The 18,446-nt window shown below is 44.4% G+C and overlaps 1 protein-coding gene across 1 annotated transcript in view; it reads right to left on the bottom strand.

The window, feature by feature from the left end:
* LOC146782657 (vomeronasal type-2 receptor 1-like) overlaps positions 1 to 18,446 on the bottom strand; it is a 136,624-nt gene that overhangs the window by 73,341 nt on the left and 44,837 nt on the right. The window contains exons 3-5 of the mRNA XM_085637160.1: positions 10,280 to 10,571; positions 5,696 to 6,538; positions 3,629 to 3,853 (exon numbers count right to left, since the gene is read on the bottom strand). Of these exons, the coding sequence (XP_085493286.1) occupies positions 3,629 to 3,853; positions 5,696 to 6,538; positions 10,280 to 10,571 (1,360 nt within the window). The remainder of the gene's footprint in view (positions 1 to 3,628; positions 3,854 to 5,695; positions 6,539 to 10,279; positions 10,572 to 18,446) is intronic.

Here is an 18,446-nt window from a genome sequence, read left to right as displayed (position 1 = left end):
GAATTTCTCAACAACTAATCAACGGATTTACACCATTTTAAAAAAAGGTCGCTTTCTGAACCAAGCACTGCCTTTTGCCAAATTTGGGGTAATTCCGTTCAGCAGTTTCGGCTGTAGCCTTGCCCAAAGTTTCCTATGGGAAATTGATTTTTGACTCTTATTTTTTGAATTTCTCAAAAACTACTGAACTGATTTACACCATTTAAAAAAAAAGGTTACTTTCTGAACCAAGCTACACCTTTTTGCCAAGTTTGGGGTAATTCCGTTCAGCAGTTTGGGCTGTAGCCCGTCTCAAAATTACCTATAGAAATTAACATGGTGAAAACGCGTTTTGGGACCCCCCTTTTTTCTCACTCAGCCTCCTCTTGACAAATCACCCCCGAACTTCCAGGATAGGAGCTGACCTGGATAGACTTTTTTCTGGGAGAATTTCGCGAAGATTCGTCAAACAACGCCAACGTTATTAGCAAATCAAAAAATGCTTTTCCTATGGAAACTAGGTTCTAACTATAACTACCTACTGGCGACGATAGATAGATAGATAGATGGATAGATAGATAGATAGATAGATAGATAGATAGATAGATAGATAGATAGATAGATAGACAGACAGACAGACAGACAGACAGACAGACAGACAGACAGACAGACAGACAGACAGACAGACAGACAGACAGACAGACAGACAGACAGACAGACAGACAGACAGACAGACAGACAGATAGATAGATAGATAGATAGATAGATAGATAGATAGATAGATAGATAGATAGATAGATAGATAGATATGAGAAAAAGTACCCCCCTATTGCATCAAAAACATTTAGCAATTTGTTGCAAATAGATATTTGAATCAGTTTAATGCGTTTAATGTGTCAGGTGAAAAAACTGTGAAGGTCATAGTATGTTGCTGTTTACTACAGCTGCAGTTCTGCTCTCTTACTCGTGTTCCACCTTGGCTGATGGCCCTGGCAGCAGGCATTATGATGTCACAACTCATCTGTAATAACTGATTGAACACTACGCCATTTCTTTATTACAGCTGACTAGAGACTTCACAAGCCGCCTCTGTTAAGGAAATTAGAGATGGCCTTTAAAACTGGGGTGGTAGGCTCCCATGTACTTCTTTTTCCCATATGTTGTCTTGCTGTAGCTTTGTATGAAACGTTTGAGTCTTGTACCACTCATGCTACAAAGAGTTCTTTCTTGGTGTTGGGGCAAGCAAAGAATGTGGATGGGATGTTCGTGATAAGGCACAATGCAGAGCTCTTTAACTGAGGCTGAAGGCAGTGGGGTTTCTCATAAGCAAAAAGCCATGGATTGTTCATGTACAGAAAGGTCCCCCTTCCTGCATGTAAACAATCTTTTAAAAAAAGAAGACATTTTGTGACTTCCATGTGTACTGCATTAAGCAGCACACATAGAAGTGACAAAATGGCATTTAAAGATTGTTTATGTACTGGAAGGGGGACCTTCCTGCACATAAACAATCTTTCTCCTGCACGCAGACACCCTTGCACTATGGTTACGGTTACGGCAGGCGTTATTTCTTCAGTGGATCAACCCTCACTTGGTGGCTTAGACTGAACAGCCTGATCATGTATATAAAGGAACTTAACCAGTATGCAGTTCATCTGCGGGTCAGATGGATCAAGCCCTGGAATCATAGTGGAGCTGCAGGATCGTATTCCTCTAATCCCGAAAGCTTCCTTTAGTAAAGTGACATATGCTGGATGAAGTTTCTGGCAGATACGTATAAGGTGGATAAGGTCTTCCTTTTAACTACCACACAGGCGACACGTTTTTAAGCCAATGTTTTTCCACCTTGGCGTATCTGATAGTGAGGGATAATTTCCAAGGCGTAATGCCATTAGCTTTCTTTTTAAGTGGACTGAAAAAGTTTGATCTAAATAGGCCGCTGTTTTGCGGACTTTATAGTTGTTGAGTAGTGTTCAGGAATGAGATCTTTGGCTAAAAGTACTTTTGTCCAATAATAGAGAATGGAGTTTTGCGGCTTAGTTAAGTGCTAACTTAAATGTTAAAAATAATAGATTTTTATTCCAGAGGTCCAAAGTGCAAGTGGATTTAAGTGCATTGTGCAAAAACAGTGTATGGTGATTTCTTCCCGTAGACTTATAAGCAAAAGTTAGTGCACTTGCCCGTTGAGCCATATAATTCTTCTGTTCGCGATGAGTCAGTTTATTGTCAATGTAATATCCCAGGTAGCTGACACATTTTCTAAGGATTTTCCTTTTAGCCAGATGTTATGCGGATGGTCTGCCCGATTACTAATAAGCATGTTTTTTGTTTTTGTTGTGTTGAGTTCTAACTTGTTTGTTGTTAGAAATTCTGCAAGTACAATTAATATTCTGGTTAGGCCAACTGATTAAGACAATATCATCGGCACAAGCAAGGTGCGATAGGGCTAAGGTACCAAGAGGTGGGCAATGAGAGATAATTGTAACTGTCTAAGTGGCACCTGGTGTGGGTCATCTGTTCTCCCTCTTTGGCACATAAATGTTAATTTTAACTAGGCTGCCCACCAATTGGCTTCCTGTGCAGTTGAAACTCAGTTACAAAGCATAATTATGAAAAGCTGTAAATATCTTTCCGTTGTCTTCAAGATTGTTCCTAATTTTAGATTTTAAAATCTAGCAGGTATAAGGTAGGGAACATGATGGACAGGAAAAGCATACAGATGTGGAAAGAAGAGGATGCAGACACACACACACACACTTGCGTATCATTTTCATGCAATAACTAATTTCCTGCAGGTAGATTCATAGGAAATGCAGTGAACTCTGAGTACGCTCCACAGTGGGTGTCTCGTTCTTTTTTGTCACCCACACCAAATGTTAGCACTCTCACTCTCTCTCTTTATTGGAATGCCATCAGACAGCTACAACGTGTAGTGTACGTTTCTCAGCATTCCACTAAATCCACTGTCACCCATCAAAAAATCTAAATGTACTCTTATGGATTATTAGTAATGTTATTTCTGTAAATCCTATAGATTTTTGACATGCTGACATTTTCTGTCCTTCTTGCATGTTTTAAAATTGGGTATCTGGATAATGCTAAGTTACAGCTCATTAAGGGATCACACAACTGTAACTCCAGGCCATAAAATCCAAATACAGAAAATAGGAGGGAGGCTCTTCAGAAAACATCCTCATGACAGCGAGCAGAGAATCATGAAACAAGACATCACCAGAGCACAGCACACCAGCTCCTTGCAAGAGTACTTATTGTAAAAAACCCAATATACTGACATCGATGAAGGAATTACCATAGGGACAACATAGAAATATTTCTCACAATTTTACTTGAAATGTTATAGCCAGTGTTTTACTCAATTATTATATTTTATTTTACAATCAAAATTGCAGGCCTCTCCAAATTCTGTGTTTTAGTTTGCAATCAAAAATCTAATTAGTTTACTGTACATATTATGTTTTTCTAAGTACCAGAATTTTGACCACAGTTTTTTTTAAATAGTTCAGGAATTCAATCCCAAGGTGACATTTTCCTACGTGAATTTCTCTTTGGTGATATTTGCTATAATATTCAATGAATTTGTTGAATAGCTGTCACTCATTCCCCACTAGGGATCTATTTTCAGACGTACCTGCCGACTGCTGCCATTCCACAAAATGGCGCTGTGGTTCAGAAGGAGATCTTGGCCTGGTAGTGCGGCAGCCTCGAACCGGCCTACTGTGACAAACTCCATCTTGCCCCCTCCAGCCTGCTGCCAATTAACTATGTCGTAAACTGCTGGTGGATTGCCCAGAACATCAAAAAAGTGCTCTTCTCCACCCTTCCTAAAGTGAACTCTTTCCAGGTAATAGAGAAGCTGAAGAAACAAAAAAAGTGAAGATGGTTAGTTAAAAGAAGCGAATGGTTGTATGTGTTTTAGTAGATGTAAGTGCTGCAGTGACATCAGGGTCTTTATTTCAGGAAATTGGTCATTGAGACATTCTGTCTGGACACTGGAGTCCCTAATACATACTGTCTTTTTGCACCGCCCAGGACTTCAATCATTGCAGTTCTGTGAAAGACCACTGGGTGTCACTGCTGAAAGTGCATCTTTTTGCACCTACCATAACTTTAGCTTATTACCACTGGAAACTTGGAGTTGCTACTACTCCTCCGTATGGACCTACTTACAAGTAATTTATTATCTCTAGTTGGACAGACAATTGTTGTTACCAGGCCCACTATGATTACACATATTTGTGGAAACCTTCAGGCCAGTCCAGTTTTGACTGTGGTTCCAGGTGCTCAAACAGCTGTAGTCAAATTTTCCAAGTGGAAATTAGACAAGGAATGAGTAATAAGCCCGGGGCTTGAATGCTTTAAATCAGATAGCCCCCAGTTGTCCCATGTTCCTTAGAGCACTCTCATGGCCTGATACACAAAGGGCCTCCACACTCATGGTGAAGGACCCACAGGTCTCCTCGCTCGGGTCAGAATCTCCACAATAATTCAATTTGCGGAGATTCCACCCCGACTGCAGAGGATCACCCACGACTGTGGGGCATATGCCACAAGTGCTGAGGCCCTTTGTGTATTAGGCCCTCAGTGTCCAACTTGCAATGGGCTGATTATTCTGGCCTACATAGATACAGTTCTAGCCGGTAACAGTCTCTCCAGGGGTCAGAATTATTTGGCTCATTATTGGCCATCTCATAAGGAGGTTCTGTGTCTGCTCCCATCAGTACCTCTGCCAATGTTATAATGCAGCTGATGAGAAAGTTGTTGTTACCGCCTGTCTGTCTGTATGCTTCTATAAGGATCTCAGTTAAAGTCCTTTTATGATGAGTCACTGTCACTGCTGCATAGGGAGCTATGTACTCTCACAAGGAACTCATCAGAAGTCACATTAATATTGGTCACTGAGTATCCCTATTGTACTGGGGCCTCTCTTCTGCCTCTAGGAACTCTACCAATGCAATATTATGGGGCCCACAGGGTGTCACTACTGCACCACTTTCTTTGTGCTTCCCCACCAGGACCTAAAAACTTTGAGTGATCACTGACACTCACCAGTGTACCTGTGCCTGTTGGATCCCTCTTTAGGTCCTTAGATAATACTACTTCTTAGTTTCTTGTGGGTGTCGGTGCTAAAAATTTGACTTTTTACTGTCAGGAGGCCCAAGGTCAAAGCCATACTCTGGCTGATCATTGGGCACTGGGCCAATTCTGATTCTTCCACAGGACGTCTACTAATACTATACTGTGATAGGCCACTCGCCGTCACTACAGAACTGGTCTCATTCTACGTCCTCCACTGGACCTCTACATATGCCATAGTGTGGCTGGCCACTGATTGTCACTGCTGCACTGCTTTCTTCTGCTCCCTACATAAGTTACTTAGCATTGCCATATGGTGACTGGCCACTGGGCAGCATTCCTTGCTCTGGAAAAGGCTTCAGAAAATGTGATACTCTGAAAAGTGTGTGCCGCTGGAATACTGGTATATGTCTGTAGGACTTCACCCAGTGCCATATTGTGACTTCCAATAGGTATCACTTCAACTATACAGACTGCTTGTTCCGCTGGTAGCCCTGAACTTCAGCCAAAGCAATACTTTGACTAACCATTCTTTGGGTGTCAGACTAAGTGCATGCTCAGCACATTTGTAAAGGGTATAATATTTGTAAATTTGCAACCATAATCAAAAGTTTTTTCTTACCTGCCAGGGCTCAAAATTATTCCTTTGGGCACAGGCTCTATTTGCAAAAGGTCCTTCTCCAGGTTGACATGAAACGAGGTCATGCAAAGCATGTGCAAGTGCATACACAGCATTGTGGACATTGTACGTTATCCGGATTTCTGAGGCATCTGTATAAGGTGTGTGAATAGACTTCAGATTCTCTGTGCCCGTACAGAATTGTTTTGTGGGTGTGTAGTCATTTGTTTCTAGTTCCTGATTCTCAACTGGAGGGGGCCACAGGCAATCAAAAGCCAGACCCCAAAACTCCTTGATGAAAATGTCCATGGGAGAGGAAGATGGGTGGACGGAAGTCAGAAACTTGTTTAGTTCAGGAATTTCTCCCCTACGGATGGCAAAGCCAATGGTGCCCTCCAGAGTGTTTTGATGGTTCATCCCAGTTAGGCTGGAGGCCATGGACCATGCCTCAGTGGCCACCCATACTTTCCCAGTGATATTTTGCCTTGAAGCTTCCACCATAACTGGCATCAAATACGAGTCGAAGGAGATCACCAAAATAGCTTTGGCCGATGAGCTTCTGATCACCTCAATAATCTGCTGAGTTCTGCCCTCTGAGAAGGTTGTTGGGAAGAACTCTGAGAATGCCACACAGCCTCCAGCCTTCTCAATTTCCTTTTTCAGGTTCTGGCTCCCCAGCTGACCATAGTCGTCTTCCACAGCTATGATGCCAATCCAGGTCCAACCAAAGTGGATCACAAGTCGAGCAAGGCCACGGTGCTGAAATTCATCACTGGGTATAGTCCTGAAGAAGGAAGGGAATTGACTGCGATCGCTCAGAAGAGGAAGTGTGGAAAAGTAGCTGATCTGCAAAGAGTTACAAAACATAGTGAACTGCTGCAGCACTTTGTCCTGCAAGATTGTGCTTGTTGTCCTCTTCCTGAGATATAAAAATGGCAAAAATCAATGATTAGTACTTTTCTCTTAGCTTCCTCAAAACATATGCTCATTCATGTAGCATAATAGCCACATCAGCAGCATACGTATGGTTACCTCATCGGCCATAGTAGTAATTTATTGGTTAGAGAAGGCCACATAATCAGGACCCAGTAGCAATTTAATGCTTCTGGCTACACATAGACACTTCTCCAAACTACAGTCAGAAATGAACGCTCACCTTTGTCCACGTCATCAGCATAAAGTAATAGTTAAATGAAAGATATGGCCACATCATCCTAATGGTTGAGTCCTGGCTTCCAATCAACATTCTGTGATTCTGGGCAAATCACTTACTGGGCACACTAACACCCTTGGGCCAACCTCTTGCTTTATAAAACTGCAAAACAAAATCAATGAATAAAAAGGACATTAGTTCTATTATGTGGCCACGTCTTCACAAAATAGTAGTCATTTAATTCTTATATATGGTCCCGTCTTCAGCAAATAATACTGATGTAATGTGTATGGTTACATATGGCCATGTCTCCTGCGTGTACTAATATTTTAATTCTTATACAGGGCTACATGATCAGGCCATGGTAGTAATTTAAAAATGACATATGTCCACATTATCATCACCAGACAGTAAATATTTAATGGTTGTTAAGGTCATGTTACCAGAACACATTAGTAATTTAATGATTACATCTAACCATTATATCATCAGGATATCATAGTAATTTAATGCAGATGTTTAAATATGGCCATGGCATAGTTTTCTTGTAGTAATTATGGGTCTGATGTATCAATCATTTTGTTAGCCACGAACACTGAATCGTGGTTTGTAACCACAAAAACGTTATTTTTTGCAATTTAGGAACCCTATTTTTGGAGTAGGTAAAGTTGTACTGACTTCTAAAATTGGATTTTGACTGAATATTTCTTCTTTATTTGGAAGAGAATTGTTGTGGCCATTAATTACAAATAGTGAATAAGCATGAAATGCATCAATGGCATGCCACCATAATTCGCAGTTCATCGACACAGATACTCTTGGTTCAACACCAGCCTGCTGACATGCAATGGCTTCATGGTTCCTTGATGGAGTACCCCACCATGTAGGCATCCACAGCAGGGGCTGTGTTCTCATGGTTAGGGTCCCTACTCCTCTCCTCACAGCAGGCACTATACTTCCTTTCTTTTGGAGTTACAGCAGGCTTGTTTAAAGTTGCAGGCTTATTCCTGACTTTCAGGGAAAAAGCAATAAGCAGGGTACTGTTTCTAATACATCTCTTTCTGAGCACACGCGTGGGTCTCTTGGTGAAGTCCAGATGAAGTTACACTATATGCTGGAAAGGGTCAGTATGCTTTGGGGGCACTCTTCTCAGGCTTTCTGGGGGGCAATTCTACTGAAATTAGATGTTTTTAGCCAATGCCCTTTATTGGTTGGAGATGGCATGCACAGCTCAATAGATGGAATTGGAACCTGAGTTAGGGTGCTAGACAGACACTGCTGGCAGAGAAGCAAGTATCTGTTTCCCCAGCCTCCTACATATGCTCAGATGAGGGTCCAAGACCTATGCACATGCATTGTCGGATCCATAGATAAGAATGAAGGCAACCGGGATGGGGAAATCATCATTTGGTCCATGGGTGTCTTGTGAACTCTGTTGGACGCCATTTACACTGCACACACTGATATAACCTGTATCAGTTCAGGGTGATGGCATCTTGCTTTAAAGAATGCCAGAGCTATATTCAAGAGGCTGGTTGACCAATGTCTAAGTGTACTGAACTACTTCTGTGTTACCTGCTTAGATGACAAAGCTTCCTTCAGGAATAGCTGGCAAAAGCATTTGGGACACCTCCAATAGTGTTTTCCAAGAATAGCAGAAGGCAGAACTATAGTGGATATCAGGAGCCATAATACACAAAGCACACAAGGGATGTAACAGATGTTTTCCCCTTTATTAGAGCTTCCCAGATCTTTGGTGTTCCAGAAGGGACAATGGTGCTTGTGAGACCCCTCCTATAATGTGAATCGTACCAATGCACATGGGGGCATTTCTTCATTTGTTGTGGGGGTAATGCCCCGTGCATAGTGAAAGAACACCTGTGCCTCTGTGCCTGCTTCGTCTTACAAAAGTATGTTCAGGCACAAATAGACCATTGGTAGACACACTGATTGTACATCACATATGAAGTGGTGCACAGTCAGTGTGCACCAGAATGAGCTCAGCCAGGAGTCCCAAGGATCCCCACGGGCCTCTCCTAAGTCATACACCACACCCTCCTGAGGGTAATACCTCTCCATCCTTATAGTGCTGCTGGCCCCTCTGCATTGAAAGGTGGACCACCAGATACAAACCATTGCACAGCCTTTTAAGGGTGTTCGGTCCCAGTGCAGATGAAGTTTGGGACAGTACATGTTATTTCCCTAAAATGGCTTCAGGAGTGGAAGGTGAACATCAGACCTCCTGAAGTTCCAACAGTCCAACTGGGAAGTCCCCACTTTCCAAACTCGGACTTATTGAAAGAGTGTTGTCAATAAATCTTAATATCAATGGCCTGAGGCACTTTGTGACTTCTCAACAGAGGGACAGTAAATGAACTTCCAATAGCCACACAAAATATCCAATGTGGCTCCTAAAGATATTTCACTGCACCCATGTGGGTTACATTCTCTCCCAATATTGTTACTGCTGCTACAAGCAGTTGCAAACATCCTGGGAAGTATAGTTACTGTTACTGGCATCTGTTACATATGTAAACAAATAAAAGTGTTATATTATTATGTTAATAACATCAAAACTTCCATCACAATAGATGAAGAATCAGTTTTCACCATTTCATATGCCTTATAGTTAAAAACATTCTGGACCATAAACTCAAAGGGTGGTCTTCACCAGACACCATCATCTCCAGAGCACACTGAAAAATCAAGGCTGCTGAGCACCTTTACAAATATGTCTTGTATTTCTGTAGACGTGGGCAGCAACCTTCTGGAGCAGAGGGAGATAGAAGAACTCTCTTGAGACTACAGAAAACCTTCAGAAGGGCTTGAAGATTTGTTCCATGGCAAAAAAGAGAATAGCGAGAGCATAGAGTGCAATAGTTCAAAATAAATAATTCCAACAGAGTAAAGTCAAGAGGGAGGATAGTAGGGGGACACAGGAAGAAGTGTGATGATGAGCTAAGAGGTCTGCCATGAGAAGAGCAAGAAACCAGAGAGCATAGCTATGGAAATGTTAAGGGATGCATCAATTTGAAAATCAAGCATTAAAAAAAGTGCAAGCCAAGGATCGTGGAGCAAATGAAGTGAGCCCAGTGGAATACATGGGAAGCATGTGGTAAGAGATGAAGAAGAGAAAGAATGCATGTATCACCTGCTGGCATATTGGTAGACAGAGGACTTTCTGGAGCTACAAGCTCTGAACACTAGTCATGAAGAAGAGTATGAATTTGGGAGCACACGAGGCGATAACAGTATATTTTTTGCGAATGACAAATATTTGGTAGTGACAGATGTATAATATGGAGGAGATATGAATACAGTGCTAACATCGCATTGCCTACTCCCTCATGTTTGGTCTTCATGATGATTGCCCAATCCTTGATCCTACCCTCTGCTGTAAGTGGATGTCTGACGCGGGTAGCCAGAGTTCGTACCTGTGGATACCTGTACAGCCCCAGCATCCGTGCCATTGGGATGGACATGGAGGAAGACGCGTCCCCAATGACACCAGCCAGCGGCCGAGGTGAGGAGCACTGGTAATTGGGAATGGATGACTCTCTTCCAGACAGCAGCCAGGTAACACCCTCCAGGACCGTGTGCGCTGATTCGCCGCTGTCAAGAATGGCGAAGCCAAGTGTGATGTTAGGCAACAGCTCCGGGTCCGCGTTAATCTCTTTAATGGCTAATTGGAAAGTCTGCAACCAGCGGTAAGCCCATAAGCGGAACCTAAGAAGAACAAGGACAGAGATGGGCTGAGTATTTATGGCACTGCTTGGGTGGATAAAATTAGTAGGATGGTGGGAATGGTAACAGGCGAATGAACCACAACACACGACATTATATCCCTCAATCTTTCATTTACATATTTATAGAGAGACATTATTGAAAAGAGGAGGGTGGGTTTAGGACACAGTGGTGGTCAATCTTTCTTTCCTTTCTGAGAAGGTAGTGGAAGTGAGGAGTGAGGAGATGTAACGTAAATTAATTGGGTGGGAGTGTCAGAGCTGAGGGCCAAACAAGCCCAATGACAGGAACGTTGAGGGCACGCAAGGAGGTGTCTGTATGGCGGGAAGGTTTTGCTCTGAATATTGCAGGAGGGGTAAATAACTAAGAATAATTTCAGTCAGCCGGGGAACAGTCTGTTCAAAGTTTTGAAGACAATAATTAATGACATACATAGGCCTGAGTTTTGGCAGATACCTGTATGGTCTGGTGATGGTAGTGTGAGGAAGGAGTGAGTCTAGGAGCTTGTAGAGAGTGCTTGTAGTGAGGTGTGTCCAATGATTAAAGACCATTAAGGCAGTCGGGATTCAGGTGAACCGAGAGGACTATACTGCAATGCCTCATGACAGACTCACTGGCCACAGTCCCAGCTCTCGGACGGTAAAAACGTCCTTTCCTACGCAGTCAGAGCCATGTCCAACCTTAACAGGGAAGTCACTCCCCCGACTGTGACGTTGCCACACGTTCCTTTACCCCGCAAGTATTTTCAACGACTTGCTTTAGGGGGTGTGTTATTGGATTTTAAGTCTGACACCTACCCTACTGTTGCATAGACTGGAGTTGGAATAGTAGTTTATACTATTCCAGAGTCCAGCGCCCCCCTGAGGAAAGTCATTGTAACGACTTGGGTGGTAAAGTAACGTATGGTAACGTCGCATTCGTGGAACTGACTGACTTGTATAGGCATGCGTGGTAAATGCATGCAGGGTTCAGTCCTACTTCCCTCTCATACTCCCCCACAGCTCCCTTGCATCCTTCCTCCTTGAAGCTCTCTCACAGCTCTCTCCAGGCTGTCTTTAATTCAAACACCAAAGCGGGAAGTATACAAACCCATTCCCTCAGCTGAGTAGTCAGTCACATACTTGTGTCACGACTACTAACAGAACCCTTCCTCGGCGTGCTTCCAGGACACTCTCTTAGGGCAAGGGGAAACAAACACTTGTCACTCTAGGACTCACGTGAGGGAGCAGGTCACAGCCTACATTCAACCACTCACTCTTAAAATATTGAGTCAAGGCGTGTGTAAAAACAAAGAAACCCACAGCTTCCTAAAACGGACACAACTACAATTTTGTAAAAAAACTGAATAGAGAGAAAGATACACATTTACAAAAATAAACACAAAGACGACCAGAACTCAACAAAATCTACAAGACCACACAACATAATAAAAGGCACAAAAGCAACTACAACGCCCTCATTGTTTGGCCAAATACCCCTACATGTCCCTGCAACTGACAGAACCACAAATGATCCCTCAAACGTTAACCATGAATCTCCCGTCTATTTCGATCTCATAAACCTCCATGAAATACTAGAAATAACAACAAAGCCTCAAAAAGGGCCAATTAGAAAGATGACATCCTTCTATAACAGACACAGCCACCCCTTCCCACAAAATGAGAAGAACAATCCCAGGTCTCCCTCTGATATCATAAATACAAACATCTAGCGCCAAGGTACCCTTCAGCGCTTTTACAAACTAACTTTATGTCACACCACGTCATGTTACGTTATATTCGATATCGCGTTTTCATAACTGAAAGAACATGAATGACTTTTGGTGTTTTTACCCGATTGAACATTGACCCCACAGCTACACCTGCGAGGAACACATAACAATCTCTAGAAAATAAAAACTAGATCGTCGTGCAAAGAAATGTTCATGCGGCATATTAAAATACCGTGGGCAACCTGCACACGATTGTGGTTATTGTTGCATGAATGAGATGAAATGTCTTGACTTGATTTGCAAATTTTTGAAAGACGGTGTATCTTTTCTGCAGACGATTCGAGGACTGTGTATAATTCAAATACATACAGTTGGGTACAAAACGCGTGTTATGAACCGGATACAAAATGTATTGTAACTTTCTACAAATATTAGGCATGCTGGGCATGCTGCATGGCGCATTTAGATTGTCCATTTGAGCTGGACTTTTGAATACATGGGCACTTGATATATTTATATATCTTTTTTCTTTCTTTATAATCTTTATTTCGACCGTTTTAGATCATAAAAGATATACAACAATAAAAACATTTAAAATAGAGTTAACATTCGAATAAAAAGCACATGACATTTTGAGAAGGAGCATAAATAACAACATGGTGCAAAATACAATTCATTCAATAGTTCTATTATCCCCAGCCTCAACCTGCTTTATATGTCTTGCTCGAATGTGCCACATTGCTCTTAAAAATTTAGCTACCGCAAACACAACCGGGGGCGAAAGATCTGTTTTTAACACTCTGTATGCATGTAGATAATGCCTAAGACCCAGGTTCTTAAGAAGGGGAACAAGCCAATAATTTCTGGGTCTACGGTATGCTTTACAGAAAAAGATCATATGTAGGACATCCTCCCGGGTTTGGGTGCATAGTGAGCATTGCTCTGATGAGGGGGGATTGGACCACTGCTTCGTAAATGACCCAAGTGGGAGTGAGCTATGTCTCCACTGAAGGAACAATTTTCTGGTGAAGACCGGGCTGATATTGTCAAGAACACTCTCTTGGTGGTACACATCTTTCATTTTAATAAATAAGTTAGTAAGAGACCCCTCCTTTGTAGCCCCTATAAGTTTTGATAATTTAAATTCATAAAATTCCTTTACCAGGAGTTTCCTAGGGATCCTACAGCACGCACTCCCTGGGTTTCGCCAAAGCTCCGGCCGTCCCAGATTCTCACATGTCTTTTTCACATAGGATAACCATGGGATAAGAGCGGCTTTTGGCAGAGTTAAAATCTCTTGTAGTTCGGACCTATATGTTGCAAGTTCTGGCCTAGCCCACAATCGACGCCAGAAAGTCAGCAGTTTGAGTGCCAGCTCTTCACTAATGGGTCTCACTCCCAGGTCCAGCCTCAATGGCAAAAGAGGTGTACTTGTTGGAAGGGCTGCCAGCTGCCTAATAAAATGGTTTTCAGTGACTAGTAAGTTCTGTGTAGAAGTGTGGCCCCACAGTTCCCCGCCGTATACTACTGCCCCACGCGCTTGCATTTTATAAATTTGTAGGGCTGGGGTCAAAGGTTTAAAGGACGAAGTATTCCTCAACCTACAGATACCTCCAGTTAATTGAACAAGTCTCAAATTGGCCTTGTTACGATGGGTGTCCCAGGACATTGTTTGATTAATGGTGACTCCCAAATACTCAAATGTACATACTCTCTCCAACTTCTGAGTGCCTATGATGGGATTAGGCCGTTTGGAATTTGGGGGGTTGAGAATCATGTATTTCGTCTTCATTGCATTGATCTCTAGACCCCGCTCAGTACAAAAGGTCGAAAATCCATCTAAAATTCGTTGAATTCCCATGGGGGACTTAGACAGCAGCAGGGTGTCACCCGCAAACATAATAGCGGGCACCCTGCTGCCATTGAGTTTTGGTGCGTCGGAGTCGGCCACCCTCAGCAGGTGGTCGATAACCCCGTTGACAAAGAGGCAAAACAGGGTCGGAGCGAGGACACAGCCCTGTCTTACCCCCCTGTCAACCGGAAATCTATCCGTAAGTACCCCATTCCTACTGCACCTCACACGTGCAAAATTTCCCATGTGCAGTCTTATCAAAATGGAAAGGATATCTTGCGGTATGGCCAGGTCCGCCAAGACGGACCAGAGTCTTGCTCTTGGGAATAAGTCGAAGGCAGCACGCAGGTCCACGAAAACCGTGTACAAGCTGCCACCCTCGATTATTGCGGTCTTCCAGTAAATAAGGTTCAAGCGGAACACCTGGTCCGTAGTCGAAACCCCCTTCCTAAATCCTGCCTGATAGGGGCTAAGGATGGAAAATTCATCAATCCAAGTTTGGAGGCGATGAAGAATCAGCCTACCAAACAACTTCTGGGAGACATCTATAAGGCTAATGGGCCTGTAGTTGGCTGGGAGCAGAGGTGACCCCTTTTTAAAGACCGGCACAATCTCTGCGCCCAGCCAAGTACTAGGCACCTCCATGCCCCCCAGAATAGCATTAAACATAGACAATAGATATGGTGCCCAAACATATCAGAGTTTACACGGCCATTACAGGCCCGCAAACCATGCTTAAGTGTTAGGGCAGTGACCTGGACCGCAAGGGGTGTCCAAGCTCTAGGTGGGATAGCATATGTGGGAGGAACCAACCAAACGGCGTCCTTGTCTCGAGAGGGTCCATCCACTAAGCCCACTAAGAGGCTCAAATTGTGAATTCAGATCTCCCCCCACCACGAAGGGTATGTCCGGGGAAATGCTATCGAGAAAGGCTGAGAGTTCATCCATCGTCCTCGATTCTTGGGTGATATTATCAGGCCGTGAATAGACATTGACCAGGGCTAGCCTGGAAGAATTTGACCATTCCAGTATCACGCCGAGGATGTCCTCTGAATGGGTGAGGATTCGTGTAGCAGAGCACCCCAGATCAGTTGCCACCCAGATGATAAGGCCTCCCGATGGCCTCCCACGACCCCCCCACCTAGCTGCCACTGAGAATGCTGCGAAACCTGGGTGAGAGTACTCCTCTCTCGCCCAGGTTTCTTGGAACATACAGATATCATTACCTTCCACAAAGGAGGCCCATTCTGGGGAATCCAGCTTGTTCCCCAGACCGGCCACGTGCCAAGACAGTATCTTTAGATGTGGAGGGCTGCTTATTTCATAGGGAACTGTGGGGGCATTTTCACCCAGGGTGGCCATAGATCTGATGTTTTGTCGGGGTTCCTCCCTATCAGCTATAGGAACGTTAATACTAGTTGGGGGGACTATTGCCCAAGACTCGGGGTCCTTAACAACACTAAGCGCCTCAGACTGAGCTACCTTGGGGGAGTTTGACGTTAGACCAACTGGGGTGTCATTTCTCCTCTTGGGACCCTTAGATGAACTGGTGGCCACCCCTCCACTCTCCTTGTGTTGTCAATCCACCATGTCCAGCGAACTAAACCTGTTAAATGTCGGAAAATAAACAGGCTGCTGGACACCATGAGAGTAAGGATCCCCACACTCTCTAGCACCCCATCCCCTACCCCTCCTAGGAACAGTTTGCCATCCATCCCCCTCACCCCCGAAAGTCTGCGGTGGATAATGATTGATTGATTGATGTACTTATAGAGAGCAGCTATCACCCTACGGGCATCTTGGCGCTTGCATTGGGAACCCGTCCTGGTTTTTCCCTGTAAGATAACCCGTACTGGGCATCCCCAAGGTGAAAGCCAGGCATCCCGCCGCGGGGGGCCGTTGTGGAAATTAAGCAGGCTTGTTGCCCAGAGCTGCATAGTGTGAACTCGTGCTTAGAGTGGGCACCGAAGCGAGAATTATCGAGTCCGTGGACGATTTGGCTCTGGACCCTGCCGCGTCGGGAATCGAACCCAGGTCCCGGGTCTGATCTCTGCTTCAGGGTATGCCTCCTCTAACCAGTGAGCTACACTTCTCCATGATAATGAATGATAATGGTAGCGGCTGGATAGATGTGCCTTGGTCATAATGTGGCCAGGAGCATATGTGAGAAACTGACCTAGGTTCCCTAAAGTTAATCAGCACACAATCACCATTAATGGTTTTTCTTGAGTTGCCCAGCCATGGAACCCTTCCTACCATGAGTACCTCAGCAGATACTCCTCGCGGGAGAGGTCTATTAGTGGTAAGCCAATTAACAACCTTGTTTCTTAGTGCAGCAACAGCATCTTTAGAATCCTGCTTAAGCTCTGGCACCCCTGCTAAGATGACTGCGTAAGGGGCCGCCTCTGGGGGTAGATGCACCGGCCTAGGCCTTTTGGTTTTCGGGGGGAGAAGTTGTGTGGGTGTACTTTTGGTCTCTACCAGAGTAATGGAAGGTATCCCCACGGTGGACAGTGAGGCTACCGGACGTGTGACCACCGGCTGCGATATATTTATATAAGAAGAGGTGGAAGCTGCTACTCACGATTCCCATGGCGGCCTCTTCGGCGCAGTCTGGAAGGACAATCCTGGAGACATCTTGGGGAAGTGAAGCGGAAAGAGTCCGGCAACCACAATGTCACCTTCCGAGGTGAAGCCATGGACGCTAAGGTTCCGCAGGTGACAAGCGACGGCTGCCCGCCCAGGAACATTGCTCAGGAACAGGAGAAGCCCCTCTAACAGTAACCTTTGCCGCATCCCGAGAGATGACACGGGGGCAGAGGCCGGTTACCACAGGGGCAAAGGGAGCAGGCAGTTTCCTGTGGGTCAGGAGTCGGTCCTCGTGCCCATGGGCCAATCTCTGCTCCTGAGCGCTTGTCTGACTTAAGTAGTGGTGGTAGTATACCCATGCGTAGGTGAGTTTACGCCGCTTAGTGCAATGCAGAGGAAATGCATGCTTTATGCATAAATAGAGCAGCTTGGAAAAACTACAACGTGGGTTACACCTTTGTTGACCTGACCTGCACTTGTATCCGTCACCAGCATATGTAAGTAGAGGTGGTGTTTTTGAACTCAAAGATACTTTGTTTACGTTGCACAAGGTCAGTGTTGATTTAAAAAATTGGCAAAAGAAATTGTTTCAGGGTGAGATTCCTTCATAGAAGGTGTATGTACACTTGCTGCGCCCCTAAACAGCAGACGCGCCTTGTTCACTTCTTGTAAAAACAGCTCCATGCGCCTTAAGTAGTTGCTGACCCCCTTGGTTGGAAAGTTCTCGCAGGATGTGATTTTTCCACGGAATTCTGTGGCTGCCTCTTCTTCCTTCTTGTTCACACGTGTGTCCGTTTTTTGTCGGTGTCCGTTTTCGTGGTCATCCGCTCACAGTTCATCTATGTGCTCAGCAGTCGTCTGTGTGGGGGGGTCCGCGCTGAGCGTCTGTCTCTCTGTGGAGCATTTTGCTTGTGTTGTGTGTGCTTTTTTTGGGTGCTTAGATGATGGTCGCCTTCGAAAATGTTCCTCGTCCTATATATCTCCTGAGTTTTGTCCTCTGTTTGTCTCTTTCCAGCACACTGATGTCTGCACTCTCTCTCTCTTCCCTTCTAGCTCTCTTCTCTCTCTCTCTCTCTCTCTCTCTCTCTCGCTCTCTCTCTCTCTCTCTCTTCCCTTCTCTCTTTATCTCTGGCTCTCTCTTCCCTTCAATTCTCTATCTCCCTCTCCCTCTGTCTCTCTCTCTCTCTCTCTTTTCCTTCTCTCTCTCTCTCTCTTTCTCACTTCCTTTCCTTCTCTCTCTCTCACTTCCTTTCCTGCTCTCTCTTCCTTCCCTTCTCTCTCTCTCTCTTCCCTTCTTTCTCTCTCTCTCACCTTCTCTCTCTCTCACTTACTTTCCTTCTCTCTCTTCCTTTCCTTCTCTCTCTTCCCTTCTATATCTATCTCCTCTCTCTCTCTCTCTCTCGCTCTCTCTCTCTCTTTCCTTCTATATCTCTCTCAGTTTCTCACTCTCTGTCTCCTCTCTCTCATCCCCTCTGTCTCTCTCTCTTTCGGTCTTTCTCTCTCTGACTTTGGTCCCACTCTTTCACTTGAACTTGTCTCGCTGTTTCACTTGAACTTGTCTCGCTGTTTTTCTCGGATCTCAACTTACAGACTTTGCCTCTTAAGTTTCTCGCTTCCGTTCCCTACCCTCACATCTTTTTACCCCCCTCCTGACCGGGCTTCATTACGCTCGATGGATCTCGCTTTAGATTCTCTCTCTCGCCCT

Source organism: Triturus cristatus, chromosome 12, assembly GCF_964204655.1.
Source record: "Triturus cristatus chromosome 12, aTriCri1.1, whole genome shotgun sequence".
In the NCBI taxonomy this organism is placed as follows: domain Eukaryota; kingdom Metazoa; phylum Chordata; class Amphibia; order Caudata; family Salamandridae; genus Triturus; species Triturus cristatus.
This window is presented reverse-complemented; position numbering and strand designations above follow the sequence as displayed.